Below are 18,908 nucleotides of genomic sequence, written 5' to 3' on the forward strand. Positions count from 1 at the left end.
AGATGCCTCGTACCCATGGCATTACTGTTCAACAGAAAAACCCCAAAAGAGGAGCCGCTGGTGTCTTCGAGGCACAGGAAGAATGTATGAGCTCCATACAGATTAATCATGCCCTGTCAAGAAAAATGATAGGAAATAATAGTAGTGTATGTTAAAAATGTTTTTATTTATCCTAAAACAAACAAAATCAAAATCTGTGTACAACCTGTACTTGGTCAATACTTGATGTAGTTTAGTATTGTATCAAAAGGGTATTGATGGGGCACCTGCATGGCTCAGTTGGTTGAGCATCTGACTCTTGATTTTGGCTCAGGTCACGATCCCAGGGTCGTGGGATCAAGCCCATATCGGGCTCTGCACTGAACATGAGCCTATTTGAGATTCTCTCTCTCTCTCTCTCTCTCTCTCTCTCTCAAAAAAAAAAAAAAGGTATTGAAATGGTAACATCAATTGAAAAATGGATAAATAAAATGTGGTATATCCATACAATGGAATACTATTAGTAATAATAAGAAATGAAAACATGATCCATGCTACAACATGAATAAACCTCATAAACGTTGTGCTAAGTGAAAAACCATATATTGCATAATTCCATTTATATGAAGCATCCAGAGAGGTCAAATCTATACAGACAGAAAGTAGATTAGTGATTGCCCAGGGCTGACATGGGCACTGAGGTGGGAAAGGGGATTAGGTCTAAAAAAGGTATAAGGGATCCTAGTGGTATGAGGAAAACATATTCCAAAACTGGATTATGATGATAGCTGCACAACTCGATAATGTGCTTAAAAAATTACTGAGTTGTACATTTAAAACAGGCAAATTATAAAGTAAATAAATAGTATCTCAGTCAAGTTATTTTTTTTTTAATTTGGAAAATATTGTGCTTCGGATTCTGTGTCTCCCTCTCTCTCTCTGCACCCCCTCCCCGCTCACATTCTGTCTCTCTGTCTCAAAAATAAATAATAAACATTAAATTTTTTTTTAATTTGGAAAATATTGGCAAAGACACACAACAACATGTTAGCAGAAGATGATGTTAGTATGAGAAAGTTTTAATTTCTTCTTTATGCCAGCTGTGTTTTCTATTTTCTCTATAATTACTATATAACACTTAGGTAGTAAATAGGTTTAAAAGAAAAAGAAAAAGATACTGAACCCATCACAGGGCTGTGATGAACACTGATCTAAAAAAAGATAGTGTGTATAACAGTAAAAATGTGAGAGGGAGAGGGAGAGAGAGAGAGAGAAAGAGAGAGAGAAGGAAAAAAAAGGAAGGAAGAGAGGGAGGAAGGAAGGTACACAAAGACTTTAATCTGTGATTACATAACTCAAGAATTTTTTAGCTATAGAAGGCCAAGCTTAGTATGATGCTTAGCATTCCTTATTTGTCAGGGTCCTTGAGCAAGCATTTTAGTGAATGTGCTGGCCATTGCTTTTTTCTCTCTGTTTCATTCAGTAAGTAAGCTCCCTTCCTTGCATCAGATAGTGGTAGGTGGGCCAGTTAATGGGCTACTTAACCTGCATGTCTTGCACAGATTTCGGAAACATTACAAGCACAATGGAGGCCTCAGGACATGCTCTACAAAGCAATGCTGCTCAAAGCTTGTTCATGAACTGGTACCTCCCCACACGCTTTACTGTAAGTCAGCAACAAGGAAAGTACAAAAATCAAGAGAAAGAGTTCAGGAACTCGTACAGCAATTTAAACGAGTGATTTTATATCTGTTCAATTTAAACATATATTTTTTATGTCTTTGAGTAATCCTATTTCATTTTCCTAGGATTAAAGAGAGAGAGAGAGAAAGGAACTGATCCTTCACTACAGATAAGTTGAGAGACACTGCCCCGGAACACCTTTAATATGCACGTGGGTCCCAGTGGGCCTTGTAAAAATGCAGATTATGGTTCAGTAGGTCTGAATAATTTTAAAGCTGCTAAAAGAAGTATTTTTTAGTCCACAAAGTTCTACGGAGGATAGCTCCTGCCAAAGCTCTCCCCTAGATACAACTCAATTATGAAAGACGGAGTTATTTTGCAGAAGGATTTTCGAATATATATTAGGCTATTGTACAGTCATTAATTATATCTTCCCTTAAAAGGGAGATTTTCAAAAATGGATTTGTTACTAATCATGAGTTTATAAGCCTCAAGAACAAGTATTCTCCCACACAAACAGACCTAACTTGGGCAAAATAATATATGGATGTAACTCTGTGGGTTGCTTGACTCTAGGTCACATTCTGGAAAGGAGAGAAAGATTCCTTCCTGTGAGCAACAGGCAGGAGGAAGGGGAGCTCACCTTGGTGGGGGTGGCATCCCGAGTGAAGATGGGCCAGGTCTTCCAGGTCAGGTTGTGGAGGTACTGCTGATGCACGTGTTCTCCCAGCCCATACACGGAGGTGCTGGGCAGTCGGAAAGACAGCTGCAGGTACTGATGGGCGAACTGCAGGGGCCCGATGCTCGTGTCCAACCTGGGCCATGGGGTAAGGATGAGAGTCACCAACCAGCTATCTCTGCCGGGAAACTGTCTGCTACTCTCCCTATCGACTTCGAGAACAGTTGTTTTGTGCATGTTCTCATTCACTTTCATACTACCTTTGAAGGTCCTTCTAGGGGGTCTCTGATTCTTTATTTCTAGAGGAGCGTAGCACCGGAGACGTGACACCAGAAGCTCAAGTTGATGACTGGAGGAAGAGAGCAGATACAACCTTACGCTTGCGTCTGCTTCTTGCCAGGCACTACTCTGGATGCCTCCAGAATGTATCTCGGTACACAGAGCAACAGTGGACATTATGATTCCCTTTCTACGGACGTGGAACTGAGGCTGACGTGAGATACTTTGTCTAACCTCACAAAGCTGACTGGTGGCTTGTTGATGCCAGAACTTGAATACAAATTTTACTGACACGAATCCTTGTATTTTCTCCAGTACAGTTTATGATTTATGCTCAGGTCACTGTTAGGCTTTTCATGGCAAGTTTCTCAGGACGTAGAAATTTAGAATGCTAGACAGTGAAGTTGAGTTGCAAAGTGAATGGTAATCCAAAACAATGACATTTCCTACTTCAGAATATATATTAACTGCAAGTGTTTTTATCTAACTTAGCACACCAGCACATTTATTTTTTAGTATGCTGTGCTCTGCAGTCATGACAGATGAACAGTGTTAATGATCTACAGTAAAAGCTTTGACATTTTGTTGAGATCCAAATATTTTCCCAAATCATACTTATCTCATTACCCACCCCTAGTAAGTCACAGTGAATGATACTGAGACTATATATTCATTCAAAGATACACAAAGAGTGTTGAAAAGCTCACAAGATTCTTTTGTTGCTGGTCCGTATGATCTTGAAGCTGAAGGGCTCATTAATGACCTCTACGTGATAGTTCAAATTAGAGGTCTTAGGAGTCCTATCAAGCAAGTCAATATTTTCAAGGGTGACTTCATAGCGTTTGCTATCCATATCAGTGATCTGTCAGAATAAAAAGAGAAAAAACAACTCCAGATACGACCACTTCTGGGGCACCTGGGTGGCTCAATCGGTTGAGTAACTGACTGTTGATTTCTGCTCATGTCACTATCTCTAGGTTCATGAGTTCAAGCCTCATGTCGGGCTCCGCACTGTCAGCACTGCTGGGATTCTCTCTCTCTCTTCTCTCTCTTTGTCCCCCCTCCCACCCATTCTCCCCCCTCCCCCAAATAAATAAAAAATAAATAAATAAATAAATAAATAAATAAATAAATAAGCTATAAAAAGAGATAATTTCCTTGTAGAGCTATGAAGGACTTTCACTCTCAGTGAGAATAGCTTCTAATTCTTAACCCTGTGTTTCCTGATTTATGCGAAAAAAAAGATCACCCAATCATATGTCCGCCACAAAATACAAAAGAGCCTACCCATCCCATTGGGAGATTCCTGCAGAGGGAAACAGAGGCACATTCTGCCTCCATACCTCTATGCAGTGTCTAAAGGACAATGAGCTGAAACCAGAGTAAGGGCGTGGCATTCTTCAGAGATGTATTCAAAGGTAACCACAGAACCAACCTTAAAATGAAAACGATTGGATGTCTGATAGTCAGCCGTGAAGAGGGCGTCAGGGACATCATATCCAAACAGAGATGGGGTAGGTAGCCTTTTCAACTTGGCGGTAAACCCTGGGGGGGTGGGGGCGAGGAGGCAGCTTTTAGCCTTTATTTTGCAGTTAGCTTATCTGAGTCATCAAGAGTTGTTCTCTGGGACCTCATTAGGGCAGTACTCACCTGTTGTATCATTCTGTCTCTGGCCAACTTTATAGCCCCAGTTCCTAGGGAAGAAGCACCTCGGGGCACCTGTATGTGTCACAGGCTTCCAGCAGCATTTATATACCCCTCTGCAGACATTCTGTAACAATGGCACAGTGTTAGCATTGTATGAAATAAAGCAAAGAAAGTACTGCCTAAGAGTAATAATCAATTTTATTCCAAGAAGAATTTAACAATTTAAGACAAGAATTTACATTCAGTCATATGTTCATTCTTCTTTTATTCACACATTTACCCAGCCATCCAATATGGATTTATTACCTACCAGACAAGGAGATGATAATACATATAAATAAGACATAGTTCTTGCCTTCAGCAAACTGACATCATAGTCTAGTAGCAATGTAGACAATTCCAGTACGAGAGGAGTACTCGACAGAATGTGCCCAGGGGCTGAGGGAACATACACATCAGCCATTGAACACAGCCTAGAAGGCTGCAAGTGGGATGGGGAGGGCTTCCAGGTAGGTGAAAGATGAGTCCAGTCCTAATGCACCAAGAGGGGTTAGATAAGTGAACAGTGGAGCAGTATTCCAAGCAGAGAAAGCAGCAATGTATGACAGATTCATAAAAACCACAAGTTCATTGTACCAAGAACACTAACTAAGAGAAACAAGACTGGAGGCACACAATACTCATACCACAAGTGAGCTGCATGTCAGACCAACCAGCTTAGACTTTCTCATGAGGAAGAGTCATGGAAATGACTAACAATATGGCATAAAGAAATGCATTTCTAAGATGTAAGAAAAGGAAAGCAAAGGAAAATAGAGATTAAGATAGAACTAGGACAGAGGGTGATGAAAATATTCACAATGTCCACAAGGTAAAAAATAAACCACGTATGGCTTCTCAGAGTGGTTTGATTATGCATTTTTGAAATGATTATCCTTTGGCGAGATGTTTTTTCTATAGGTCCCACAACTTTAAGATTAACTTCCATAAAAATGGTTTTGTTATAATAAAGAAATAAAATAGATGGTAAATTGTTGAAATAAACATAGGCATCCACCTCTTCACCCAACTAAATTTACATGAAGTGACAGAAGTATCATTAAGAAAAGAATGCAGGGGCACCTGGGTGGCTCAGCTGGTTAAGTATCCGTCTTCAGCTCAGGTGATCTCAGGCTTCGTGAGTTTGAGCCCGCGTCAGGCTCTGTGCTGACAGCTCAGAACCTAGAGCCCGCTTCAGATTCAGTGTCTCCCTCTCTCTGCCCCTCTCCCGCTCATGTTCTGTCTCTCTTTCTCTCCCAAAAAATAAATAAACATTTCAAAAAAAAGAAAGAAAAGAATGCAAAACCACTACAAAACAGTCAGCTATAATGAAATATGGCTGACCAGAGACACAGGAAGTAGATTTTATCAACTCTAGGGAAAAACGTATTCATAGCTTAAAGCACAAGAGGAGAAAAAAACTGGCTAATCTAAGCCAAGTCAATGTGGAGAAGTAGAAGAGAACTGGGGCATAGTTTTGGATGATTAATTGGGAAGCTCCAGTATGAACACTTAACTGCCCAATCTGACATTCCTTACAGCTATTGGTAAGCTCTGGCTAATTGGTGGGCATCCTGAAGTATTTGTTCATAGGTTAAGGGAGTTAGGAAAGATGCTAGGAGCTGGAAGCCATGGCAATACACCAGTTAATAAGCCAGCCCCCCTTATCGTGGGACAAGTACCCACATTCTCTCTGGCAGTCCTTCCCTTCCCTCCCAAATACTCAGTGCGAGCCAAGGTAAATAGGGCAGGTGGTCATAGATAATTAAATACAAAATGACAGTCGAGAACCAACAAACATGAGAGAAACCAACACCAGGGTAGGTACCAAACTTAGAGAGCAAATTATAAAAGAATATATATATATATATAGAATATATATATATATACATATATATATATACATATATATAGTATAATTTGTGTTAAAACAAAACAAAGATATTAATATATGAGCATAATATATAAAATATATTCATAAAGAAAGTACTGCTTATGTATTGATAATCAATTTTATATGCATATAATCATAAATATATGCAAAAGCATAGAAAGATCAAGAGAAAGATACACACCACGTTATTGACTTGATTCTGGGAAGTGTCTCTGGAGGTAAAGAGAACATTATGAATAAGGAATGACTTTCCCTCTTTACTCTGTACGTAACTATAATGTCTCCATCTTTCTTATTAAAGAAATGTATCCAGTATAAATTTTGTGATAAAGAAAAACAAAATAATGTCACAACACTACTTGTTTGGAAAAGGTATCTCAGATGCTAACGTCTGATGTAATTGCTATGAAAAACCATGCCATGAATACAGCTTAAATCAATGTTTCATGTCTATTATAAACAAAGCAATCACATCATAACCATAAAATATTCTTAAATGTGCCTACTAATTCTCCATATATACAGTCGATATTCCTGCCCCATCCTCTCCAGATAACAACATCAACATAAGCTGGAGGGGGATCAGGGGAGAGTTTGTGAGTTCTGGATAACCTCCAGGTAACTGATACTCCTAAGTCCGAGGCAGACATTCAGTGCCTCTGCTACCTCTGAAACTGAGGTTGGTAAAGTCCAAAAGGTCAGTTTCACTGCCATAAACTGTTCCAGAATCTATAGACCTGTATAAAAAGCAATAAGATAAGAAATCCAATACCTTCAGGTAAATACAGTATTTTTGAATGCCGTCTGCCATAACATCTCTACTTCAATTTTAAGCCATTCCCAGTATTGCAGGTATCAAAGGTAAACTCTTTGACATAGATACATCTCCTTCTTTTCCATTTCCACTGCCACCACGAACAGTAATACAGACCTTCATAAACTCTTCCCTGGTCTACAGTGGTTGACTCATGACAAGCCTCCCTTTCTCTTTTCTTCTCCTAACACCAAACTTTCCCAAAGAGTATTCACCAGTTATCTTCCAAATAGACTTTTATGCTATTTTCCACTCAAATTATTGACTAATAACACTTGAGAATCAACTTGGAAATTATGTAATCCAACTTCCATTTAATATAAGGATTCTTTCAGCAGTGCCTCTGAAAGATGCTTAAGTTCCGTGAATGATGTGTTGCTAACTTCTTCCAAAATCAGAAATTTCACCTTCATGGTTAATATTTTATCACAAAGTTATTTCTTATGTTTAGTTAAAATCACTCCCCAGAAAGTTCCATTCTCTGAAACTTATTGTAGTTGCATATTGCCTTGTAGATAAAATATCTCAAACTATATTGAAAAGTAAGAAGGAAAAAGGATCCTTAGTGTTACTAGACAAGGAGAATAAGAAATGCATTTTGGGGAAAAAGTGCTAATGGTTATTAGTTGCAGGTATCATTATTATCAAAGAAAAATTAAAAAGTGTTTATAAACACACTAGGATAATAAATAAATTTAAGAAGATTTCTGGTTACAAGATTAGTATTCAAAAAATCAATTTTAAGTCAATGTGCCAACAACAGCTAAATGGAAAATTAAAGTTTAAAAATATTTAAATAATATCAAACATCATATAGTTAGAAAATACTTGGAAAAAATTTTTGGACGTCTACACCAAAAACTTCAAAATTAAAAATCTCAATAAATGAAAAAATATATCATGATCATAGATTAGAATATTCACTCTTATAAAGTATGACAATTCTTCCAAAATTAATCTGTACATTTTATGTGAACAGAATAAAATTTCTGGCAGATTTTGTAAGAAAACCAGTGGACTGAACTGATTCTAAAATGTATTTAGAAATCTAAAGGGTGAAGAATAAGCTAGGCAATCTTGAAGAAAAATAAAGGCAATTTGGAAGACCGATACAATCACATATCAAGACCTATTATAAAGCTATACTAATAAAGGGAGTGTGGTATTGGCAAAAGAACAAACTAACAATGGAACAAAACAGATATTCCAGAAATAGATCCTCACTTGTAAAGACACATAGTTTACAGTGTGGGGGCCACTACAATGCAGAGGGGTAAAGATGGTTATTTCAATAAGTGGTGATGGATCTATTAAAGATTCAAGAAAAAAAATGTTCTGGACTCCTACCTGATAGCATACACAAGAACCAATTCTAGATTGATTAAAAATCCAAATTTGATAAATGAAACAATGCTTTTAGAGGAATACATAGGAATATATTTTCCTAACCTTGAAGTAGGCAATAATTTTTAAATAGAATACAAAATGCATATTAAAACTTGGTAACGTGGATTTTATTAAAGCTAAGAACTACTTTTCATCAAAAGTCACCATTCAGTTAAAAGTCAAACAACAGAGTAAGAAAAGATACTTACAATGTATATATCTGATAAAAGATTTACACTCAGAATATATAAATGATTACAAAGCAACAAGAAAAATATGAACAGTCCAACAGAAAAAACTGGTTAAAAAAGTTGAAAAGACACATCACAAATATGATTGTCCATGTAGCCAGTAAGTATATGAAAAGGTGTATAACTTCATTAGTCATGAGGGAGATACAAAGCAGAGGGAACAGAGTCAACAGTATTGTAATAACATGGTATAGTAGCAGATGGTGACTATACTCATCATTGTGTAATGTGTAGAAATGTGGAATCACATACATATCATAGTGCCAACTATATTTCCATATTAAAACTTTTAAGTTAAAATTACATTAAGAAAAACAAAGAAAAAGGAGAGAACACCAAGAGTACGTTAGGATACAGAGCAACTGCTATTACCTACTGCTAGAGGGACTGTAAATTGGTACAAATTCTTCAAAAAACTATTTTGCAATATCACTGAAAGATAAACATGTACATATTTGATGAACTAGGATACAAATATATACTTAATAACTCAAGAAGAAGAACTACAGAAACCATCTAGAAATAGGAAATTTCAGTTGGCCAATTATTTAATTAATATATTCTGATATAATAAAACATAAACACGTAAATATAAAATAAAATAAATGTAATAAGTGTAAAATAATCTTAGTAATAAAAGAAGCACCAGGTAGAAAATTTAATGGATTGCATATATAATAGAAACTAAGCATATGAAAGTTTTAGGGGAAAATCCTCATAATGCATATGTAATAAAATGCATATATTTTTAAAAACATTTATTTATTTTGAGAGAGAGAGAGAGAGAGAGAGAGAATGAGTGGGAGAGGGGCAGAGAGAGAGAGAGGGAGAGAGAGAATCCCAAGCAGACTCTTTACTGACAGCACAGCCTCCATGCAGGGTTCCATCTCACAAACCGTGAGATCATGACCTGAACCAAAATCAAGAGTCAGATGCTCAACCTACTGAGCTACCTAGGTATCCCTGTAACAAAATGCATATTAAGGGAAACATAAAACCCAGCTAAGAAATATACATATATAAAAAAGAGTTGAAATGGAGAGATTTCCTATGTTTTCAGAATGGGAAGATTAAAAATTATTGAGATATCAGTATTGCCTAAATACATTTTAAAAAAGGGATAGGCGTCACTGGGTGGCTCAGTCAGTTGAGTGTCTGACTTAGGGTCAGGTCATGATCTTGCAGTTGGTGAGCTGGAGCCCTGCATCAGGCTCTGTGCTGACAGCTCAGAGCCTGGAGCCTGCTTTGGATTCTGTGTCTCCCTCTCTGTCTCTGCCCCTTCCCCACTTGCACTATGTCTCATTCTCTCTCAAAAATAAATAAACATAAAAAAATGCCTAAATATAACTCAAAACTCAATGCAGTCCTAATTAATATCCCAATAGGATATTACGGGATATAGAATGTAGAATATGAGGGAAAGGAATAAAATCTACATATATACAACCTTTATGATAAAGTCATAAGTCACAACCAAGCAGTGTTCAAATAGCTGATATTCTTGTGTTAGCTACTCATAAACATAAAAAAAAATCTATGTTTTTAGCACCTGTTCATTTGGGTGATTTGTTGCCAATACATGATTTTAGAGGGCTTTTGTTATAACAAGTCACTTGAGTTCTACAAGTGAATCAATCATCCATATGTGCTTGATGGCCTCTATTCGCAAGGAACACATAGTCTAGCCCACAAACATTTACTCTTCCCATGGCTATCCTTGGAGTCACACTTATGACACATTTAGCAACAATGGGAACTCCCCCTCTATTCTGGATTTTAGACCCCATGAACCAACACTCTCTTAGTTCCTCCTCCTCTTCACTTTACCCTATCCTCCTTTCCCCACTTCCACAGCATTGCTGTTTATCCAAATAAGGCAAGAAAGAAATAAGTCCAAATAAATCACAGGCCCACAATCCACTTTACCACCATCCTCTTCCCACTTGACATACTTGTTTCCTTTAAATAAAACCAATGAGAACAAGATAGTCTCTTCAACAAGTGGTATTGGAAAACTGGATGGTGACATGCAGAAGAATAAAACTGGACCACTTTCTTACACCACACACAAAAATAAATTCAAAATGGATAAAAGACCTAAATGTGAGACAGGAAACTTTCAAAATCCTAGAGGAGAACAGAGGCAGCAACTTCTTGGACCTCGGCCATAGCAACTTCTTACTAGACACGTCACCGAAGGCAAGGAAAACAAAAAGCAAACATGAACTATTGGGACATGATCAAAATAAAAAGCTTCTGCATAATGAAGGAAAAAATCAGCAAAATTAAAAGGTGTCCTACGGAATGGGAGAAGACATTTGCAAATGACATACTGGATAAAGGGTTATTATCCAAAATGTATCAAGAACGTATCAAACTAAACACCCAAAAAACAAATAATCCAGTGAAGAAATGGGCAAAAGACATGAATAGACACTTTTCAAAGAAGACATCCAGATGGCTAGTAGACACATGAAAAGATGCTCTCCATCACTCATCAACAGGGAAACACAAACCAAAACAACAATGAGATACCACCTCACACCTGTCAGAATGGCTAAAATTAACAACACAAACAGCAGGTGTTGGCAACAATGCAGAGACAGGGGAACCCTCTTGCACTGTTGGTGGAAATGCAAACTGGTACAGCCAGTCTGGAGAACAGTATGGCTGTACCTCAAAGGTTAAAAATAGAACTACCCTCCAATCCAGCAATTGCACTACTAGGTATTTACCCAAAGGATACAAAAATACAGATTCGAAGGAATAGATGCACCTCGATGTTTATAGCATCATTATCAATAAGAGCCAAGCTAAGGAGAGAGCCCAAATGTCCACAGACTGATGAATGGATAAAGAAGATGTGGTGGATATACACAATGGAATATTACTCAGCCATCAAAAAGAATGAAAACTTGCCATTTGCAATGTGGATGGAGCTAGTGAGTATTATGCTAAGTGAAATAAGTCAGTCAGAGAAAGACAAACACCACATGATTTCACTCATATGGAATGTAAGAAACAAAACAAATGAACGTATGGGGGGAGAGAGAGTGGGAAAAAAAACCATGAGAGACCCTTAAAGAGAGAGAACAAACTGAGGGTTGATGGAGAGAGGTGGGTGGGTGATTGGCTAGATGAGTGATGGGTATTAAGGAGGACACTTGTTATGATGAGCGCTGGGTATTGTATGTAAGTGATGAATCACTGAATACCACTCCAGAAATCAATATTGCACTGTGTGTTAATTAACTAGAATTTAAGTATAAATTTGAAAAAAAAATAACACATAGGGGAAATTATGAAAATGGGAATAGAAATAATATAATATAATGCAAAACTTAGAGATGAGGAAATACAATAGAATGATAGGAGTTCAGAAGGAAAACATATGTGTTCAAAGATCACTGTCTGTCCTTTTAGTGTCCACAGATTTATATACATTTATAAAGGGCTTTTTCTGATCACCTCAAACAGGCAAGAACACTTAACAAGCTAATCAACATGTGAATAGTAATGCTTTAGCAAAAATAACCATGCCAGCCAGCTATTGACAGAACAAACTGTTCTACTATCAATGAAATTCCTATAGAAATAAAGTCATTTTAACTGATAGATAGAAGATAGATAGATAGATAGATAGATAGATAGATAGATAGATAGATAGATATAGATGATAGATAGATAGATAGATAGATAGATAGATAGATAGATAGATAGATAGATAGATTCCAGTAGAACAATAGCAGAGAGCATATTTCTCTGACCTCTGTCACCACATGCCCAGGAACACAGTCTATCCTCTCTGATTCGGGGATATCTGGGCACTCTGGAACAAATGAACGACCTGCATAGGAATTAAAGGAAAAAGTTGAAAGTTTGTAGTGTAATCACAATTTCAGAAAGGCTGCAGGCAGAGTTACAGACTTGACCGCCAAATTCTCAGGTCAATGATCACTAGTAGTTGGTATCTATCTGTGCCTACAAGTGTTAAACCCATTTGCTTTTTGTTTGGTTGCTTGTTATTGGATATAATTCACATGCCATAAAATTCACCCTTTTAAACTGTACAATTCAACTGCTTTCAGTTTTTTACCAAGTTGTGTTGCCAATCACCACTATTTAATTCCAGAACATTTTCATCCAAAAAGAAATCACATACCCATTCATGGTCACTTCCCATCCTCTCTTCTCCCAGTCTCTGGCAAACACTAATCTGTTTTCTGTCTCCATGGATTTGCCTATTCTGAACATTTCATATAAATGGAACCATAAAGTATGTGGTCATTAGTGTCTGTTTTTTTCACTTGGCATAATGTTCTCAAGGCTTATCTATGTTGCAACACATTAACAATAATTCAGTCTTCTTTTTTTTTATGGCTGAATCATAACCATTGTACGGATATAACACTTTAAAAAATCTGTTCCAAAGTTGATGTACTTTTGTGCTGTTTTTTACTTTTTGACTATGACATAGAATTCTGCAATGAACATTTGCATACAGGTTTTTGTGTGAACATATGTTTTGAATTATAGATAGATAGATAGATAGATAGATAGATAGATAGATAGATATAGTATAGATCTGGAAATGGATTTACTAAGTAATATGGTTGAGCTCTTTCTTTTTAACTTTTTGAGGAACTGCCTAACTTGTTTCCAAAGGGACTAAAATTCCAAAATTTTACCTTCCCACGAGCAGTGTGTGAGGGTTCCACTTTCTCCACATCCTCAACACTTGTTATTATAGACATTTTCCTGGGAGTGAAGAGTATGTGATTTTGACTTACATTTTCCCAAAACTGGTAACAAATATCTGTTCATGACATATTGGCCATTTGTTGATCTTTTGTGAAGAATGTCTGTCCAAATTCTACACTCATTTTAAAAACTGGATTATTTTTCTTTTAAGTTTTGAATTGTAAGATTTCTTTATACATCTGGATACAAGAATCAGATATGTTATTTGCAAATATGTTTCCCATCCAGTGGGCTGTCTTTTCACTTCCTTGATGGTGTCTTTTGAAGCACAAATTGTTTTTTTTTTTTTAAGTAAAATTTACCCATCTTTTCTTTGGTTGTTATGTCTTAGGTGTCATATCTAAGACACTGCTGTCTAACTCAACGTCAAAATATTCATAACTGTTTTCTTCTTGGAATTTTATATGCTTGGCTCTTACGTTTCAAATTTTGATCCATTTTAAGTTAATTTTCATATGTGATGTCAGGTAGGGATTCAGGAGTATTTTCTTACATGTGGCTATCTGTTGTCTCACACATTTGTTTTTGTTTGTTTGTTTTTGCTTTTTTTCCCACTTACTTTTAGCCATCTATGAGGTAAACCAGGAAGATATTATAATCTCCATTTGAACAAAGATCCTCACTCAACGTTGGTTATTCTTCCTTTAGCCTTTATCACATTTGTGAGCCCCTCTCCCCCACCCATCAATGTAACATCAGAAGTAGGACCTGATTCAGTAGGCTCCATGAGCCAGTCAAAGCCCAGAATTGCATTTGAGTCTTAAGTTAACAGTGGACATAATAGGTACCCTTTAGTGCCTTTGTTTCTATTCAAAAAAGACCTCAAAACAACTCTCCTACCTTTATGGCTCTACAGTTGTGTGTATATATATTTAAATAAAAATTTATTTTAAAATTGGATTGAAGACTTAAAAGTAAGACCCTTGAAACTATAAAACTCCTAAAAGAAAACATATGAGAAACACTTCATGAGATTGGTCTTGGCAATGATTTTATGGATATGATCTCAAAAGCATAGGCAACAAAAGCCAAAATGGACAAGAGGGACTACATCAAACTAAAAAGCTTCTGGATACCAAAGGAACCTATCAACAGAATGAAAAGTTAACATAAGAAATGGGAGAAAATATTGGCAAACCTTCTATCTGAAAATGGGCAAAATTCTAAAATGCATAAGGTACTCCTACAACACAACAGTAAAACCAAAATGAAAAACAATAACTTGATTAAAAAATGGGCTAATGACTAGAATAAGCATTTCTCTAAAGACACACAAATGGCAAACAGAAAAGATGCTCAGTGTCACTAATCATCAGGGAAGTTTAAATCAAAACCACAATTACATATCACTTCACATCTTAGGATGGCTATTATAAAGAAAACAAGAGATATCTTGCTGGCTCAGTCAGTAGAGCATGTGACTCTTGATCTCAGAGTTGTAAATTTGAGCCCCACTTGGGATGTAGAGATTACTTAACAATAAAATCTAAAAAACAAAATACAAGGTAGAAGTGTTGATGAGAATGGGAGCAATAGGAAATGCCTGTATGCTAACGGTGGGAATGCAAACTGGTGCAGCCACTGTGGGAAAACAGTATGGAGGGTCCTCAAAAAATTAAAAATAGAACCACCATACGATCCAGTAATCCAACTTCTGCTATCAGCATGATTGAATAATTCAAAGGAATGGAAATAAAAATATCAAAGAGATATTAGCATTCTCATGTTTATTGCAGTGCTACCCACAATAACCAAGATGTGAAAACAATCCAAGAGTCCATCAACCAATGAATGGATAAATAAAATGTGGGCTGTGTGTGTGTGTGTGTGTATCAGAATATTATTCAGACATAAAATAAAGAAGGAAATCTGGTTATTTTCAACAACATGGATGAATCTGGAGGACATTGTGCTAAGTGAAATAAGCCAGTTACAGAAGAACAGACGCTGTATGATTCCATTTATAGGAGGTATCTAAAATAGTCAAATTCACAGAAGCAAAGAATAGAATGATGGGTGCCAGGGCCTGGGGGGAGGAGGAAATGGGGTGTTCTTAATCAACATGTATAAAGTTTCAGTTAGGCAAGATGAATAAGTTCTACAGATCTGATGTACAACATTATGCAATAACAATACTGTATCGTACACTTAAGAATCTATTAAGAGAGTAGACCTCATGGTAAGTGTTCTTACCACAACAAAAAAAATTAAATTAAAAACCCTCCTTTTCAATTCATGTAAACATATCTTCAAAAAGCATCTCGAGAGAAGCCCAGCATATACAACAGTTAAAAGTGAAACTATTCTGCATGAATTAGAGTGTGATTTAGGGTAAAAATGCAGGTGTGCAGATGTAGTTTTATTTTAACTAAGAGAAACTACTTATTCATGTATATTGGATAGTAATATCATGGGACTTGATACTCAAAAAAAGTTTTCTAGGGAAAAGGTAGTAATAGGCTAAAAACAGTTTATATCCATGGTTTTCAAATCTTCTTTCAAAGACATAACTGTTCCTAGAAAGTGCCCTAATGTTTACTGTGGACAGTGGTTAAAAGAGATTGAGTAGGTAGGCTCTGCTCTCAGCACAATTTCTTTTCAATGCACCCCTAACCTACATTTAGAAAGTGAACTTCATCAAGCAAAATAAACCTCAAATTCTGTTTTAATTAGGGCTAGGGTTTTGTATTACACACTATTATTTTATTATTTAGAGTATCATGTGTTCATGAAGGAGAGGGCATTCTGTTTGAGGCTTCTGTGTGAGAAAGAACAGTTTCAAAGGTATTGATGAAGAAATCATAGTTATTTCAATCAGAATATGGGCTGGAAGCTAATTATAATAGATCTATTTAGGCCAAGTTAATCAGCCCTCAAGTTGCCTGTAACTTAATTTCCTTTTCCATGATGTAATGGGATTGGGCACTGTTACCTCAACTGTACTTTCTCTTTGAAGGCTTCATGACTGGATTGAAGGACAGAAATCCAATGAGCCTAATTTTGCATCTTGTTAAATTTTCATCAAATGAGACTTTCATCAGAAGATCCTGAACATCAGTATCATTAAAGCATTTGCTATAGAAAAAGAACACTTGTCTTTTGAAAATTGACTTAAATTAGCTGTGGATGTGGATTTTGAATAATGCAATGTGGTGCCATGCTAAAGAGTGAAGAAATATAATGATGGCTTTGGCAACCAGAGAGGACTTTCTTTACCAATCCTTCCAACCCCAAAGCAACAAGCATCTTCCTTACCTGAAGGATTTCCCAACACCAAAAGCATCAAGAAGATATCTAAGGCGAGTATAGTTAGGAAGAAGATGATCAGAAGGACTTCCAACACACTCAGATTCCTTGCCATCTAGACGGACACAGATAATGGCATTTAAGCAAATCACAAACCCCATCAATCCAAAAGATAGGCATCATGATTAGAATTTGAACTCATTTGCAAGATGACTTGATTATAAGCATTCCTCTTTATATAATCAAGAGAATATTGGTTTCCATCCATTACAGTGTTTACAATGAACTCTAGTCTGCGTCTAACACCTCTAAGCCTCCTGTCTTTTTTGTCTGCAGAGGACTTGAGTATTGTCTAAGGAAAGAATATATCAGACGTAAAGAACTGGAGGAAGGGAGGAGTGGAATGGAGTAGAGGAGAGAGATGAGGGTTTAAGGCGGCTCACAAAGCCCTTCTAGATGCCACTTTGATCCTCACACCCATCCTGGGCAGTAGAGAAGAGGGTACACTCAGGGAGGGAAAAAGTAAGAAAACCTGAATTCTAGTCATCTTATTCCACTTCCTATACCATGATGGTAAGGAGTTTAATTGTTCAGAAGTGACTAAACCTGTTAAGACTCTTGCAACAAAAATGAACCTAATTCTGATCTCCAGCACAATGCTTGTTTGCATGATCACAGCACACAAACCCATATAAATTTGGTGGCTCACTGTAGCCCTGTTGATCATGCATAGACCCATGTTTTAAAATATTTGGTGTATTAGAGTGTGTAATGAACTGGGAACCAAAGAAGTTCAATTCTTGTCCTGGCTTGCATACCAACAGATGGGTATTTTAGCTATTTGGATGTGCATTTCTCCATCTGCAAAATGAAGTCAGATTCTGGAGTTACTGTCATTCTTCTGCTCTAATTATAGTAAACTTCACATTATATCTATGCCTCACAATTCCATGACAGCCTTCACCATGTCATTCCTTGGCTGACTCTTTACCATCACTATGCTTCTTACTACCCCTGCATATTGGCTATTCCCTGGAACTTATCACCCCTCAGAATTTGTCCCCTTCTGAACTCTTAGCCTGTACTTCCTATTTCCTGGGCAGAAGCTCATGCCCTTTTGCCTTCTCATTACACTGTTTCCTTATTCTTTGATCACATTGAGGCTTCTGTTGTGTTCCCTTCCCTCTTAATTTCTTAGTCCCACCTGGCTACCATCTTTCCCCGATGGAGGCCTCAATAGCTATTATTTCCCACATCTTCCTTGCTCCCTTATCTGCTAACTGGATCTATACAATGAAGCCATTGATCCAAACTTCTCCCTTCTTGGTTTATGCACTCAGCCCAATGTAGATGCCACTGGCTTCATAATCTGACAAACATGCTGCACCTTCATGCTGACTGACAATCTTCCCACTTTCTCTCATTTCTCTTAGGGGAAATTTCAAATATTGATCCTTGTTTTCAAGCTCCAACATTTGTCACCTATGCTGTTTGCTACTCTCAGTCCAATCATCTCCAACATCACAAACAAAACTAGTTTACAGAAACTATTTCATCTCCCTGCTTCTCAACCCAAGCTTTTCTATAAAAATTATCTACATCTAGATAAATTCTTATCCTTTCCCCTCTTCTCAGTGGAAGAGTTTTCCATCCTCTTGTCTAAGCATAACCCTTGTATCTATCCTATAGATCTCACACACTATGAATTTCTCAAAAATCTTATTCCACCAATTATCCTTCCTCTTTCTTGAATTATCAACCTTTCCCTCTGAATGTGTTCTTTCCCCCTCAAAAGTATATCCCAAGTCGCCCTAAACTCTGGTGATGATTCTGTGTTCTTCTCTAGGTACCATCATAACTTTCTTTTTCCTTCCACAAATAACTTTCCAAAAAGATAATTTCACCCTGCCTGTATTAGTTTCCTCATATAATACTGGCATGTCTTCTGTTTCCTGTATTCCAAGGAAACTCCTCCTGTCAAGGTCACCAGGGATTTAGCTGCTGAATACAATGGGCACTCTCTTAAACATCCAGCACTATCAACTACTTCCTCCTCTTTGAATTTCTCCATGGTTGGATTTTTTATCATTCAATCTTGGTTTTCACCCATGTTTCTGGTTCCTCTTCAATTTCCTTTTAGTCCCTTGCTTCATTAACTATTGATATGTCCCACATTTTCAACATAGGTCCACTATCCTTTCTCCTTTAGCAAGCTCCACAACTCATGACTTCATATAACAGAGGACAATG

The 18,908-nt window shown here is 36.9% G+C and overlaps 1 protein-coding gene across 1 annotated transcript in view; it reads right to left on the bottom strand.

The window, feature by feature from the left end:
• The window catches only part of MGAM2 (maltase-glucoamylase 2 (putative)), an 81,625-nt gene extending 64,852 nt beyond the window's left edge, over positions 1 to 16,773 (bottom strand). Inside the window, exons 1-7 of the mRNA XM_040471746.1 lie at positions 16,668 to 16,773; positions 12,419 to 12,498; positions 4,271 to 4,391; positions 4,056 to 4,165; positions 3,328 to 3,482; positions 2,306 to 2,477; positions 14 to 113 (exon numbers count right to left, since the gene is read on the bottom strand). Coding sequence (XP_040327680.1) covers positions 14 to 113; positions 2,306 to 2,477; positions 3,328 to 3,482; positions 4,056 to 4,165; positions 4,271 to 4,391; positions 12,419 to 12,498; positions 16,668 to 16,773 — 844 coding nt within the window. The remainder of the gene's footprint in view (positions 1 to 13; positions 114 to 2,305; positions 2,478 to 3,327; positions 3,483 to 4,055; positions 4,166 to 4,270; positions 4,392 to 12,418; positions 12,499 to 16,667) is intronic.
• Between the last annotated feature and the right edge of the window lie 2,135 nt (positions 16,774 to 18,908).

The sequence above is a fragment of the Herpailurus yagouaroundi genome, unplaced genomic scaffold, assembly GCF_014898765.1.
Source record: "Herpailurus yagouaroundi ecotype Mexico unplaced genomic scaffold, PumYag 100, whole genome shotgun sequence".
NCBI classification, from domain to species: Eukaryota; Metazoa; Chordata; class Mammalia; order Carnivora; family Felidae; genus Herpailurus; species Herpailurus yagouaroundi.